A 15406-nucleotide genomic window follows, 5' to 3' on the forward strand; every position below is an offset into this window, starting at 1 on the left:
TCGCACAGTTTGCTTCGAGCTGACCCAGTTTTCCACAACGACGCAGCAGCGACAGCGACAGCGACCACCCCCAACAACCCCAGCTGGGCGGAGCCTCCAGTTTCCCTGGGCGGAGCCCAGCAAGCCACCACTTTCCCTCTGACGTCATACTGGACCTTTGCCTCCTCCACCACACACAACACATTTCCCTCCCCTGGCCCAGCTTCATCTTCGAATTTCATTTTTTCCCTTTTTACTTTAAAATTGAATAAGCAACTGTTATGGTATATATTATACGTATATACAGTCTTTTCAGCAACTGATGGATAAACCTATCTCGGTAAGCATCCTAGAACCATAATGCTAATCGCTCTCTTATAGCTTTGATCATTGTTGTAACATTCTTGATGAGAATTCGAGGATTGTATACCCTCTGACATTTCGTCGACCCAATTTAGAGCTCGAATTTTTTGTATTCTAATAAAAGGTACAAGTTGTTTAATAAGAGCAGTGAAACGTTTGGTAGTCACGAAACAGAAAGCTGCATTGGTACAGTTTTTAGTGGTAATAAGAATATTATGGTATTCTGAGAGTTATCTTGATAAGCTAGCAATTTCCTTGAATTGTTCTCCATTCGACTAAACTATCGGTGGAGACTTTTTGAAAGTTTAGAAGGCAATTTTGGTGAATTTCACACGAAGCGAAGGGAATATTTTCTTAAGTAGTTTGTTTGATTGTTACAAGGATGAAGGAAAATGTTTTGAAATCTTGTACGGTGGTTTTGACGAATTTCTCGTTGGTTGAAGAGAACATTTTTTAAAGGAATTCTTTCATCATTGTGATATCGTTGGAGATTTAACAGAATATTTTCTAAAAGTGTTCTTTAATCGCTATGACGACGAAAATTTTTTGGAATCTTTAAAGGCAGCTTTGATGAATTTCTCGTGGATCGAGCAAAATATTTTCTAAAGAATTTCTTTGATCGTTACGACTAGAACAAAGATTTTTGTTGAATCTTTGAGGGCAGTTGTGGTGAATTTTACGTTAATCAAAGAGAAAATTTTCTAAAGGAGTTCTTTGATTGTTACGACTCCGACGGAGATTTATGTACGTCCTTCCATTGCGATCTGGCCTCATTAGGTCGTAGCGTGGTGATAAAATGCCGAGGCTGCAAGGAGCATTTCGCGAGGACCAACGCTGCCACGAGGAGGTCCTTCGGAGAAAGTTTGCCAAGAGTTTTCACGTGACACAGGACTAATGCTAATTATTAGTGCGGCCAGGGGGGTTGAAGAAGAGAAAGAGGGAGAGGGAGAGGGCATCCAGGAGGACAAAGAGAACGTTGGGGAGGGGTGCAAGGACAAAATGGAGGACAACCAATCGGGTAGCGAGACAAAATGGCCGTCGGAGAATTTAATCAATACCTCCTCCGTGTCTGGTTGGGGCAGAAAACGCTGTGAGGTAGTGAAGAGAGTAAAGCGAGAGGACCAGGAACGTAACTAGTCACTCTCGAAACCACCCTCCAACTATGCCATTAGGGAAACTCTACAGCGATCCAGCGTTACACAACGTTGTATTTTGCAAACTTCCAACTCTTTGCAGTTTTGGCACAGTCGTTCTGTCCAAACACATTCATGAAATTCTACATTGTTCTATTTGGAAAAAGCAACATTTACTTGTATAGTTATTGGATAAGAAAAAATAGAGATAGAAATATTTCTCTGGCAAATAATTAAAAGTTTCTTGTTAATTTTGTTAACTTGATTTACTCTCGAAGAAATTTGGTTGAACAATACGTGGATAATTATTTTTCAAAGATGATGTATAATGGTAAATATATGTGTATTTAATGAATTTGTCTATATACCGATGTAAATGTAGGAATTTTTATGAGTTGAGGTGTTTTCTTTGCCATTCTTCAAGTATGCAGAGTGCATTATTATAAAAAATAATACATAGATACAGGAAAGTATTTGCATGTCTATAACTACGTAGATAAGTCGATAAACGGCTGAGTAATTTGCGAGAATAAATGTGGTCTCGATAAAAAAAATTAGATGAAAATTGTGTATTAGATGAAATGTTTGCTTTAGAAAGGTAGGCTGCTTTTATTTTGCAGAATCTGTATTCCTTTTGGAAAACTAAACAGTCATTTAGCGGTTTCTCCTTCTATAAAAGATATAACATTTTTGCATTAGATTTTTCCGAAGCTTCTTTTGCTATAGATTTATTCAAAAAGGTATTATGCAAAGTTTGGATCTTTTAACGAATTTATAAAACGATAGAGATGAAGTTTTCTTACTGCATATTTATGGGATGTTTTAACGCGTTGACTGCCACAACTATGAGATAGCTTGTAATCTACCTCAATACGGTAGGACGTAAATTGCGATGAATTGTCTCCAAGTTTATATTCAATGAAGCCTATCAAAAATCAAAATTAAATTACTCGAAGTGAAAATTTATTAATTACATAAAATATGAACTCAAGCAATGTATATGATTAAAAATTAACAAGCGAAATAAAATTTTCATTTGCAGATTGTAAAAAATATTATAGCAATCTCAATGTTACTTGAGCAAATAAAGAAGAATACGTTCATATTTTGTAGAGGTTTGGTAAGGAGTTATTTAGCAGTGCGAGTAATTTTGCTTGATGGATAGTGGAGAACGCGAGGGTTTTAACGCTCTAACTGCCATCAGCTACGAGATAACTCATAGCATGCGTCAATATTCCTGTGTAGGACGTGAAATACGATAATTTATCTGGTAGAATATTCAGTGAAGAGTACCAAAAATCAAGATTAAATCACATCGACAGAAAATATAATACTAAAAAAATTGATATTAAAAATAAACAAGTAAAGACAATTTATGATTCGTGATCTTGAAAAATACCGTAGCAATCAACGTTTTAGTGAACTTAATATAAAAACTACCTTATTTCTTTACAAAGATTCATTAGGAGGTAATTTGGAAGATTTTAAATGTTTTGCTAGATGAATATTGAATAACACGAAAGTTGAAACGTATTAATTGCCATCAACTACGTCTCATAGCCTGCCTCAAAATTCTAGTATAAAACATATAAACTACGATAATTTATCTTCCAGTTTATTTAAGAGAAAGAATAAAAAATCTATCTCAAGAATAGAAAATCCAACACTACATATCTCAATATAAAAATAAACAAGATGGAATTATTATTCGTCATTTTGAAAAAGGCCTTAACTACCAACGTGTTAATAAACTTAAGCAAGAAAAATCCACATTTTTTGTTTAAATATTCTGCAAGGGGTAGTTTATCAGGTTTGAAGTATTTTGGCCGGTGGATCGTGGAGAACATCGGGCGTCAGTGGTTTTATTGATTAGTCATCGGATTCCGAGGACGCCTCTCCACTGGTGGTGGGTGTTTCTGGCGGCGTTGCTGGGTTGCGCGGAGGCGACTCGAGAGACGGTGGAGAGAAACTGGGGGGAGGGTTAGCATCGCGATGCTTCTCGGTTCTCAGTGCGAGATCTCCACTCCTGGCGCAGCAGCGGCAGTCCCTGGGTGCCGGTGGTGCTGGCGCCCAGGGCGCCGGGTGCTGGCGGCGCCAGCCACCGGACCAGATAAGCTCGGGCACCCTCGTTCAACGACTTTTCTCGGCTGCTGAATTTTGCTTTCGCCTCCTTTTACAGTGGTGCGAAACCGTACGAGTGATCTACTTCCGGTGACGCGTGTCTCTTGTAATTAAGACACTATGCTATTGCTTAATTAACGTAATTAGTGATTTTAAGTGAACATTCCAGGATGGATATTTTACAAAGGTAGTATTATTATTATTAGCACTACTATTTACAATTATTATAGAATATTTGCCAATTTATTGTTGTAATAAAATATTTTATCTAATGTCGATTTTCACAGTGCTGGAGAGTCTAGGTTTTCGCTGGGTGATCTAGCAAGCAGAAATACTCAATCAACTCAAGTGTCCCCTGTCTGGTTACACGCACTTCCGGTACTGCACTCTCCGTCTAAACCACATTCAACGAGAGCCAATCATCGGATTCGACAGGATGAGCTGTATACTCGAATGTATAAAATCATACAATGAGGTAGAAGCTTTCCGCTACCATGCAGGCTTCGGAAAGTTTGTAATCAATGTGCCAGATTTTAAGTGGGAGCATGATATAAAATAATTATTGTACAGTTTTAATTGGGATAAAGTGCGCTATATCGGGAAAGGAAATGTTCAAACTTGAAAAGAAAATGAATTAACATATCTTATAGCTGTTAGATAACTATTAATTTAATAATTTAATGGTTTAATAATTGGAGTATGTGTATTGTAGAGAATTACTATATCTATATATCAACTTATTACGTTTTGTCGTTTAAGTTTTATTATAATCAGGCCGAGCATTCGTGTGCAAGAACGCTTTCCGCTAATCGCATTATCATAATGAATGGTAATTTAAACGCTTTAGGCTTAAGACTTCTTACACTTGATCAAGTCCACACGCCGCGAATTATCTACGCTCAGTTCATTGCTAATACAATTTATTTTTTGCCTACAAACGATATACAGGTAACTCAAGCAAATTGCTTTTAAATCTGCAGCAGGAAACAAATATTAGGATCACTTTGGCAAAATTCGCGTTGTGTGAACGCGACGTCTGTGTGCAATGTGTGTATTATGCAATAAATAATATTGATATTGTATTTACGTAGGATGTCGAGCAAAAATGCATCCTGGTCGTAAATTATGGATATCGTTATGCAATCGTATATCATATTTAATTTTAATGCGTATTAAACACGCGTGGTAGGTTAAGATGCATAATTAATGTAAATATACATATATATATAAGAACGACGAAATCCTTGTCTTCCATTTTGTAGCATATTGATTTAAATCAATCGCAATGATATTATAGAGCGTTTAATCGTTAATGGAAGATTGTTATGCTTGTGGAAAGTTGTGAATAATTATTTTTATTATAAATGTGTCGATTTAAGTAAGAGAAGTTGTGACACGACAATAAGACGTAGATTAAAAAACGCCCATACGACCCGATTTCGTTTCTTGACTACTTCTATCGCCTGAATGAAAAATGAATAATTTATCTATAATGGAAAAATTGACAATAATAGAAACGATAATAAATAGATGGGGAGTGATTTATTTTTTAAAACAATTGGCACACAAATGGCGATATAAATATACTCAAGGAATGACACCGATAACTCGTATACAGGGCTCTAATATTATAAACAAATAAAAATTGTAAATAATTGTAACATATAGAGCTGTATATGAAATCAATGTTGTACTCGTAAAAAATATGTATTCGATGCTATAATATATGATAATAAAAAGAATATTGACAGGATCTGTTTGATTGTTATCAAACATCCTGAGGCATACTCTCTCCCTTATCAATGATGTAATCTTACAAGATAAAATATAATTACGAAAGTATGGATTATATTTTTTTAGAGCATTCAATAATTCTTTTTATCAGAGGTTGGTAATTCTGAAAAGTTCTTAACATTGCTCATAAAGGGGATCTCTTGGCGGAGCATCCACTGTTATATCGAGCATCGTTAAGGCAGAAAACAACAGGAATCTTATCGATCGAGCAACTATATTGGCTGAGGATATTAAATTTGGAAAAGGGGATGGAGAAAATAGAGAAATCTGTAACGTTGTTCCTCAAGCACAAATAAGAATTAAAAAAAAATTATTGAAAAGAACAAAATATAACACTTAATAATATTTTATAGGACTTAGAAGATATTAAAAAAGCTGTGCACTCCATACACGATTAAAGCTTATTTCCCAAGCGATAGGATGCAATCACTACAACACTAATTCAATATCCATGTTGATAGAAAGCTCTATTATCTTACTTATTAAGATACTTTTCCCTTAGGTATAGGGGTTCTTATAAAAGAGAAGCTTTCTCTCTTCGAGTATCAGTCAAGTTTAGTCCAGAGTAAACGCAACTTGCTTCAGGTATCGTGCACAGACAATATTCTTATATATTATTATCAGATAAAATATGACGTACATGTGTTCAGCATGTAGAAGACGCATTTTGAGATTTATTGCTGGTCGGGTATATTAAATTAATTTTTAGAGAAACTCCCTTGATAAGTCTCGTTAGATAATAATACTGGTCGTCTGTTGCAGACAGCGATATTAGTCTTAGAACGTTTCTCGATCGTATATAAGCTCGGAGCTTTCGGTCCATATAGAGTATTTCTTCGCGAGCAAAGAGACAGTCAAGGTCTTATTCTTTTATAAGTAAGCTCAGCTTGTGGCTTGCATTAAGCATTCTTCGTATTCCATTTTGTATATAAATTGAAAAATTTATGAGAGTGTACCGTCCGATGATTCTGGTGATGTTTGTTTGCAGAAAATTCGTGGCAGAAAAATGGCAAATCGTCGTATAATTTTGGCAGTCTTGGTGATTCTAGCGGTATTTGCTGTGAACGTAAATGCAGGATACAGAAAACCACCCTTTAATGGCAGTATTTTTGGCAAGCGCTCAAACAGTATCACCGGTAAAGTTATATTTAATTCCTCTCTTTGAATTACCTCTAGTTACTAATCTACTCCTTTTCCATTTTTTATGTTAATTATAGATTGCGAAATAACTAATCGAGCCTTGTCAACCATGTGCGAAATGGCCAGCGAGACTTGTACAGCTTGGTTCTCCCGTCAAGAAACTAATTAAGGACTCGAAATACGATTTGACCAAATCAATCACGCATTACTGATCGAAATACAATCACAAGCTATTCACAGACCTGTAGAGAATTACATCGAAATTCCTTTCATCCATGATGACTCGTACGCTTAGTAGTAGTTTTCCTGACCCCATATGATAATTATATTGAAATTCACTTAATATGAATAAGTAGTGATGCATAGTCTCCAATGTTCAGGATTTTATTTAATATCGTAAATTGTCATAAATAAAGAATCAGAGAATCGAGAGGCCGAAGATATGTTTGTTTATCCAGGTTCATCCTTCTCCTTTTTTATATTATTTCGAAAATCCTGTCATCGGAGATATTTCGTACGATTAGTAGTAATTTTTTTTACCCATATGGAAGTTTTGAAATTTACATTATTAATTTGAGTAAGTAATGCTGCTTTAGTCTCCAATGTTGAAGACTTTATTGAATATAGTAAATTGTCACAAATTAAAAACCAGAGAATCAAAGTCAACAAGTTGCTTCTTGATCTAATTCTATATGCTTTTCCTTGTTTCTATTTTTTAATTTTATATTAATAATTAACATAATTGGTATAAACAGAGATTGAACTCTCGAGTGCTATATTTTAACCTTTGGTATCGGGTCAACGTCTTGAAAATGCGGCAATAATGTTTTTGCGTCTACGGATGATGAATGAGAGGCTTTTCAATATCTAAAATTTACATTGAAGGATTTAATATTGGAGGCACGTATTTTACCACTGCTGGGATAGCGGTTATGACCCCTATTGTGTGCAGCCGAAAATAGATTTATATACAGATTGATTGGAAAAGTATTGTCAGCTACAAGCACCAATCACCGAATCAATTCCATTTTCTTTGATCTTTCAATCGACGTTAGTAAACCTTGTTACGTGTAACTACGAAAAGATTCCAGAATATTTTCAACATTTTTGTGGAAGCTTGAAAAATTTATGGCACATTCTTGGAGTAAGATTATCATCGCAATGATCGAGATCACAAAGACGATTATTTTACTGTTGACAATGTGACAAATTTATTCCAAACTCCATAGGGGAGTAATACCACCCGCGTTAATTCCTAACAGAAGCATGAGTAAAATATTTAATTTCCTTTTTAATCCGCTATAAAGTCGGAGACCTACCGTAATCTGGATTCAGTACTCTCGGAATAACCTAGGTAAGTAAATGCTCGTAGATTGTACTGCTACCTCTGATACGATTCTCCTTGATAAAAGTGAAACTCTAAACTAATAACCTGCTTAGATATACAATTTACTAAAAGTATCGGTATGGATAAGGGTGAGGAATATTTTTCAAGCTACACGGTATATATATGTTAAAGTTCAGGTGGTTAGAGTGTAGGGGTAAGGAGGAAGGGTGGAGGGTAGTTTATTCTATTCTGCAAAGTTACCACGTTTCTGAGGTATTTAACGAAGAGATCGGATAGATAATGTAATAACTGGATTTTAATAGAATCGAGGGTGTGTAAAAGTGGAGATACATGTGAAAATCGTGTATAAATACGAGAGATGACGTTGGTGTGTGGAGTGATCAAGAAGACGCGAGTCAAGTATTAATTTATTAAAAGTCGTCGATGTAGATAAAATAGAAATCAGGTGGTTACTTATTGTACAGGGTAAGTAAGGGGGGGGGGGGATAATTCGAATCCACAAATTTACGGAATTCCTGAGGTACTTAGCGAAGAGATCACATAGATAATCTAACGGTTCGTTTATAGTAGAATCAAAAGTGTGTAAAAGTGAAGATACGTGTGAAAATCGTGTATAAATATAAGAAACGATGCTCGTGTGTGTAATAGTAGTCACGAAGACGCGAGCGAAGTATTGATTAATTAAAAGCTATCGATATAGATAAAAATATAGAAAAATTTTCAAAAGATCCGAAAACTTTATTTCATTTTCCAAAAAGTGGCGATCCTATTTATAGTGTAGGGATCTCTAAAGGTGGGGGGAGGTTCTATTCCAGAAAGTTATGGCATTTGTAAGAAATTTAGCAAAGAGATCACATAGATAATGTAACGGTCCGATCATATAATAGAATCGAAAGTGTGTAAGGTGGAGATACGTGTGAAAATCGTGTATAAATAGGAGAGATGACAGTCGTGTGTGTAGAGTGGTCAGGAAGACGCGTAACGCGTTAGCCAAGTATTCACGCGCGAATGAGTGTTCAAACATTCGTGAGATTTAAATGCACTTTTCCTTCTCGCCCACTGATCTTTCGCTCGAGTACTCTGTCCACTTTTCTCTATAATGGAAGAAACTCGTGGAAAATTCGTTCAGTTATCGTCGAACAGCAGTGGATCGTGCACCATCCCACGTTACTTTCCACTACGAGGATTTGGAAGAATTTTCTTTTTGCGCGATCTTACTCTAATTTCCCGAGCAATGCTCCCCTTGGTCCTAATTTTCCCTCTTTCCAAATTCTCCATATTTCCTAATCTGAGTGGTACATAATGATCTTAGTGACAGTGGTGAATTGAAAATTTACTGTAACTTGTTCATATTTCTACTTTAGACAACCTATATATACATATATATATATATAGATCAGCATGCAGATCTCAAAGTCAACACAACCACAACGATACATCATGAATGGTGAGTTTGACAAAATTTTTTTTCGTTCTTTAAAGAATATTGCAAAAATATATATTTGTGTCTGAAATAATTTAAGCCTTGCTACTGGCTGTTCTCCTGTTAATGGTGCACACGAGATTCACCCTTGCGGACGAAGTTCCTGCATTCTTCCTGAAAATTGCGAAAAATGTCCCGCGCATAGGAAGGAGCGACAGCAGCTTCGAGGATTTTTTCTTCAAGACGTCGAAAAATATCCCAAGGATCGGTCGACGAGAAGGGAGTAGCGAGGTGATTGATCGAAGAAAGGAAATTTTAATTAAAAAACAAAGAATCATTGTTTTTGCTTTTCTAAACAAAAAAATGACAAATTTTTCCTAGGCGACTCAATCCTGGGAGCAATTCTCGAAACCATCCAAGAGACGAGTGGATTATTCACCTTTCAACTCAGAGCCCTGGTCCTGGCAGCACTTTCCCCTCGCTATCGAGGGTCCTCAAGAATTATGGCGTACTTTGGCTGGTTATTCGACCGAGACTGCGGACGAGTAAGCAAAGCAATAAAATTCCATCTAATTTGTTTAAACTCGACTCTAAAGATTTGCCACTTTGCAGGATCGATAACAAAATATGGGAGAGGCAGAAGAGAACCGGAAGCTTGGAGGAGCGTGCTTAGGACAAAGGAGGACAAAATGCACGACGAAAATATCTACGTTTAAAAGAGGAATTTTAATTTGCAACATTTAATTCGGTGTTGGGTAACGAGGATTCTGTAGAGCCTTTTAGATTAATTAATAAAGAAAGACGGTAGTTGATACCTTATTTGAAAAATGTATTCCTTATCTTCAGTAATGATAATAGCAAAATGTATGTCGTAGTACATTACTCGATGTGGCTGTTGAAACAAATGTTTTTAATTGCTGTCCCAAGTAGCAAAATACTAATGTAGAGGGAATGAAACAATAAATTTTGAGTTGGTAAAATTTGGGGGTTGGATGAATGGGTCTTTTTTTTAACCTGGGAGGTACGTATGTGTGTGTGTGTCACGTGTAAAGTTTATTTCGGCTATTGAGCAGAGGAAGAAAAGAATAAAGAGACGAAGAAGAGGAAGAGGAAGAGGAAGAAAATACAGAAGGGAAAACGGGGTCGTGTTGGCCGGGGGTTAGCACGACTAGTGAAATTGTTGCTACTTATACGTACAAGCAAAAGTATAGTACAAGCGAGTTATGGTAATGAGGGGGCAGAACTCTCTGACCGACCACGTGATAGTTTTCAACAAGTGATGATTGGATAGTTGTCTCTCTCTCTCTCTCTCTTTCTCTCTCGTGGCAGTAGTTATCCACGTCAAGGTGTTAAAAATTTTCTCCGTGTCTATAACCATGCGCGCTCTCACTGATTGGCTGATGGTAAATGATCGGCAGCGACGTATACACGAACCACATGCATATTTACATATACATATACGCACACAAATATTTTACTAATAAATTACCTGATAATCATCCGTCTGTCCCTCGATTCAAACTTGATGTATCTTAGATCTATATATAAACGCAGTGATTTTTATCGTCTCCTAATTATAATGATTAATATTATAGACTGTGAAGCAGATGGAAGATCTAGTTTTTATTAAACTATTTTGTACGACGAGTGTCCACGTGTTTGACGGTTTAAAAATAATGTTCTATTTCTATAAACGTAGTGATTTCAAATCTCTCTTAATTATTATCTATATTATTACTATACATTGTAAAATAATCGGAGGATCTAATTTTGAAACAATATTTTCCACGAAAAATATCTACGCGTTTCTCGAGTTAAAAATGAAACTTCATTTCTATAAATATCGTGATTTTTATCGTCTTTCTCCTTCAACAATTATTATAATTATTCTTATAAACTGGAATGATTCGAGAACCCAATTTTCGTTATAAAATATTGCAAAACAAACGTTCAATTGTCTCTCGAGTTATAAATATCTTACGTCCATAAATTTTATGATTTTGCATCGTCTCTCTCATGGAGTAATTATCAGCGTTATCAAAGTGGCAGGAATATCCCGAGGACATGCTCAGGACGCTCGGAGGATACGAACGAGTCCAGTGGACGTTCCAGGGAGGTTCCCCGAAGATCGTGCGCTATCCGGGTAAAATACGAGAAGGAATTGGGAAGCAGTTTGAGGATCCGGTTACGAGATGTCGCTGAGCGTGCCTCTTGCTCCGTTCACAGTTGACTCGGAGTGGCACTGGCTGGCGCTAGCTTTACGGCCCGTTGCTCTTCTGCCATCTCAACCATACACCCAGTTCCTACCGAAACAATAAATTCTTGTAATTACAATAATACTGGTGTTTAAAGCAAAAAGCTTTGTGTTTACGTCGTCGCTTCCAGCACCGTGAACAGCAATTTTAATTCATTACACGGTAATAGCGCGTCAACCGATTCCCTCTTCTGCCACGCTGACCCAAATAGCTGAAATACCTCCAGAAACTGCCAATCGAGATTAATCCGCTGCAGTTCCCGCGGGACAAATTGTGCAAGTTTTCACGGATAGGAATTATTTAATTAAATTCGTGCTACGGAGCGTCGTTCCCTAAGGAGGCAAAATCGCGCCCTTGGAGGTTCGTCGAGGATAATCGCGCCTTTGGATTTTCTCCAGGAAAATAACGCCCTTCGAGAGTTTCTCGGGGAAATAACGAGCGTATAAAACGAAGCGAATTTCGCAAGAGACACACCGTGAATCGAAAGTGTTATAGTGGAAAACACGAGCGAGTTAATGAGTAATACCGAGTCGTATATTTGCCCGTTCATCGGAAAGACGACGAGTGGATTTACGTAAATATAAATCCAGCGAGTTATTGCGGTGGTCGTAATGGAGATTTGCGTTTTTCCGCAGGCGAGATGGAAAGGCTCGCGAATTTCCGTGGCGAAAATTTTATTCGAAAACACTTTCCCCGCGAGAGGAAACTAGTAAATTCTCCTATGCGCGCTATTATATAGTTTCTATATCTACAATTGGCAGAATGGCGTAGTATAAACACAATAATATCTATATAGAGAGAGAGAGAGAGAGACAATGTATTACGTATGCGAAGAATTCTTCTGAAATTACGAATGACAAAGAAATTTTCTCGTGACTCGAGTTTCTCGTGTATAAATTATTTCCAGGGAAGGGGGGAGGGGTCTTGCGCATTGGATCACAAGTGGGGGCTGGGATTGAAATTTATTTTGCATCGACAAATTTTTAGAATTGGATAAATGGGATAGTTTGTATATACTGAATAAATTATTAAAGTTAAGAATAATTCTTCTATAATTACAAATCACAAAAATTGCATCGTGCCTGGATTCTCTCGCGTATAAAGAATTTTTACTCGATAAACATAAAAAGATTATATAGAATATTAAAAAAAATATATTTATAAAAGGTTGCGAATTTATGTTAAATATTCTCATTAAAATCGACGAACTTTCTTGATTATTAGGTAGAGGGTGATTGTAAGAGGATGCTTAAGATGAGAAGAGAGTAAGGAGGGTTGGAATTTTTTTCTGAATTGTCAGTATTGGTAGTTTTTACATTTGATAGAATGACGTAGTGTAAATAGAATACACGGTGTGCTAGATATGCTAAGAATTCTTCTTTAATTGCAAGATGCAGAAGTTTCCTCATGAGTTTTTCTTGTAAAAACAACTTCCAGGAGGTTTTTCTTGCACAGTGGATCAAAAATGAATGCTGCGTGGAGAGAAGAGTGCAGAGGGTTGAAATTTTGTTTGCATTAGCAGTGACGTCAGTTTCTGCAATTGGCAGAATTACGTAGTATAAACACAATACACGGTTTATTACATATGCTAAGAATTATTCTATAATTGCAAACTACAGAAATTTCCTCACGAGTGTCTCTGCTATAAAATTGATTTCTAGGAGGTTTTTCTTACACAGTGGTACATACGAGTGTATATTGAAATGGGAATAGAGTGTGGAGGATCAGGATTTTGTTTGTATTGGCAGAATGACGCAATACAGTATATTAAATATACTAATTACTCTTCTACAACTACAAATGACAGAAATTTCCTCACGAGTGTCTTTGGTGTAAGAATTATTTCCAGGAGGTTTTTCTCGTAGTGGTCCACATGAATATATGCTAAGATGAGAGCAAAACATGGATGATTGAAATTTTGTTTAAAATTATAATACTTTCAATTTCTACGATTATCAGAATGATTGAAAACAAACAGTCAATATAAATATACCAATTACCATATTCTACAAATGACAAACTACATAAATTTCCTCAGGAGTACTTTTATTACCAAAATCTTTTTAGCAGGTTTTTCTCGTAAAGTGATCCGTACCAGTATATGCTGGGATGAGAGGAGAATGTGTAGGATTGGGATTTTGGGTGGATTGGCAGTGTTGGCAGTTCTCGCATGGTGTTGTCCGCGTGACGCGCGTCCTGCTGGCGAAGCACGTGATTACCGCGCTCGACTGCTTGCACATAGCAATTTGTGGAAACCGCACGTAACGCGCCGCGCGCCTTGTGAGAAGCCAAGACGAAGAGCTGCAGCGTTAGAGGCCAGAAAGTCGAAGGAAGATCGTCCTCTTTCCACGGAGTCCTTACGTAACGGATTGGTGCTAGATAGATCGACTGCGGTCGGCCTAACTGTATTTTCGACCAGGAACAAGAAAACTAGAGAGGATTCTCATAAGCCATGCTCCGTGCTGCGCGGCGCGGATCACGGGGCAGAAATTTGCCGGCGGACACTAGCCTCGCTATTTTCTCTAACCTTAGCTATATATCTATCCATGTATGTGTGTGTGTGATATATGGACTCGAACCTTTTTATGTATTACATACGCTATATTCTCCTATTTTTTACTTGCTATTATGAATTTTATTATACATCAATATATAGCGTCGCTATTTTCTCTAAACTTAACTATATATGTGATATACATCATAATCCACTGGAACCATTTCTATTTTACGCACGTTGAATCCTGCCTTGTTTCATTTTTCTTTGCTTTTTTTATTATTTTCGTATTAAACCCCTGAAAATAATTCGTCCGAGGAGTCCGACGATCGCTATCCATCGATTAAAGCGATGATTTAGTATTGTAACGGTTGGCGTTTTGCGTTCCGGGAGGAATCGAAGAAAATCACGTACGAGAGGTGAGGAAAAAGAAAATGGATGAATTAAATTGAGAGAAAAGAGAGCGAGGAAAAAAGCCGAGGAGAGGAATTTATCGATAAAAATGAAGGCTCGGAGGGATTTACAATTGAATTTAGCGCGGTCTTCGTGCATCGTAATCAATTCAAACGACTGATAATTACAATGCGTGGTCTTGTAAGAGGCACTTTTTTCGCAACTCTGCCTGGTCGAGAAACACAGCGACTTACATATTACATCCGCGAGACCGATCATCATCGACAAGTTACGTGAGCAACGCGTACAAACAAAGCATAATCCCCAAGTGTGTTGTTCGGGCTTGTCAAACGATTTATTCCCAGGGTTATACGGCTCGTACACTGTCGGGACACTAGTGTTAATTTTCCATGAGCGAGCGAGGAGAAAAGAAGAAAAAACCAAGTGGAAAGAATAATTAATCGAGAAAAAAGAATTCCTGGTACAATTACAGACGATATTTTCGTAGGATATAAAGTTTCTTCTTCTTCATATATGTATATAAATATATATATATATATATATATAATCTACATGGTTATACAGGATTATCATCTGTACCGTATCACACTAACGAGATATCGAATGGTAAATAAATTTTTCTCGATATACAGGATCCGTCACTCGAAACGTGCCAAGCGTAGATAGAAAAGGACGCACATACTGCAATTTACTCGCGATATTCCAAAAAGTACGAGAAACAGAGAGATCTAGAGACTGAAACAGCTCGATCGTTAATTTTTTGGAGTAGAATTTGATATGAGCCAGTGTATCTTTGCACTATAGCTATATATACAAAAGAACTTAAACATAAAATAATTAATTATTTATAGAGTTTAACACAAATATTTGTTCCTACGTGCACGCTTTGCAAGGTATCGGATCACAGACCCTAAATCCATATACACATAATCTTAAAAATTC

At 36.8% G+C, this 15406-nt stretch overlaps 1 protein-coding gene and 1 long non-coding RNA gene across 2 annotated transcripts; both read left to right on the plus strand.

Annotated features, from left to right (window-relative positions):
- Positions 1-3456: 3456 nt before the first annotated feature.
- Positions 3457-5381, plus strand: LOC136776760 (uncharacterized). Its single transcript, XR_010823138.1, has 2 exons — positions 3457-3783; positions 3884-5381. It is a non-coding gene; the product is annotated as an uncharacterized lncRNA (long non-coding RNA).
- A 3816-nt stretch (positions 5382-9197) lies between these two features.
- ETH (Ecdysis triggering hormone) lies at positions 9198-9974 on the plus strand. The gene is made up of 4 exons (XM_066733171.1): positions 9198-9325; positions 9402-9592; positions 9683-9846; positions 9914-9974. The coding sequence occupies exons 1-4, from the start codon at positions 9280-9282 to the stop codon at positions 9972-9974; spliced, it is 462 nt and encodes a 153-aa protein (XP_066589268.1). The 5' UTR covers positions 9198-9279.
- The last annotated feature ends 5432 nt before the right edge of the window (positions 9975-15406 follow it).

Source organism: Prorops nasuta, unplaced genomic scaffold (genome assembly GCF_024137725.1).
Source record: "Prorops nasuta isolate Cenicafe-Biocafe unplaced genomic scaffold, Cenicafe_Pnas_1.2 PNAS00010, whole genome shotgun sequence".
NCBI classification, from domain to species: Eukaryota; Metazoa; Arthropoda; class Insecta; order Hymenoptera; family Bethylidae; genus Prorops; species Prorops nasuta.

What these genes read in the sequence shown, in the direction of transcription:
- ETH (XM_066733171.1), top strand. Translation starts at nt 9,280, where the DNA reads ATGCAGATCTCAAAGTCAACACAACCACAACGATACATCATGAATG. An exon ending in ACAACGATACATCATGAATG is followed by an intron (nt 9,326 to 9,401) that starts GTGAGTTTGACA and finishes AAATAATTTAAG; the next exon opens with CCTTGCTACTGGCTGTTCTC. An exon ending in GACGAGAAGGGAGTAGCGAG is followed by an intron (nt 9,593 to 9,682) that starts GTGATTGATCGA and finishes AATTTTTCCTAG; the next exon opens with GCGACTCAATCCTGGGAGCA.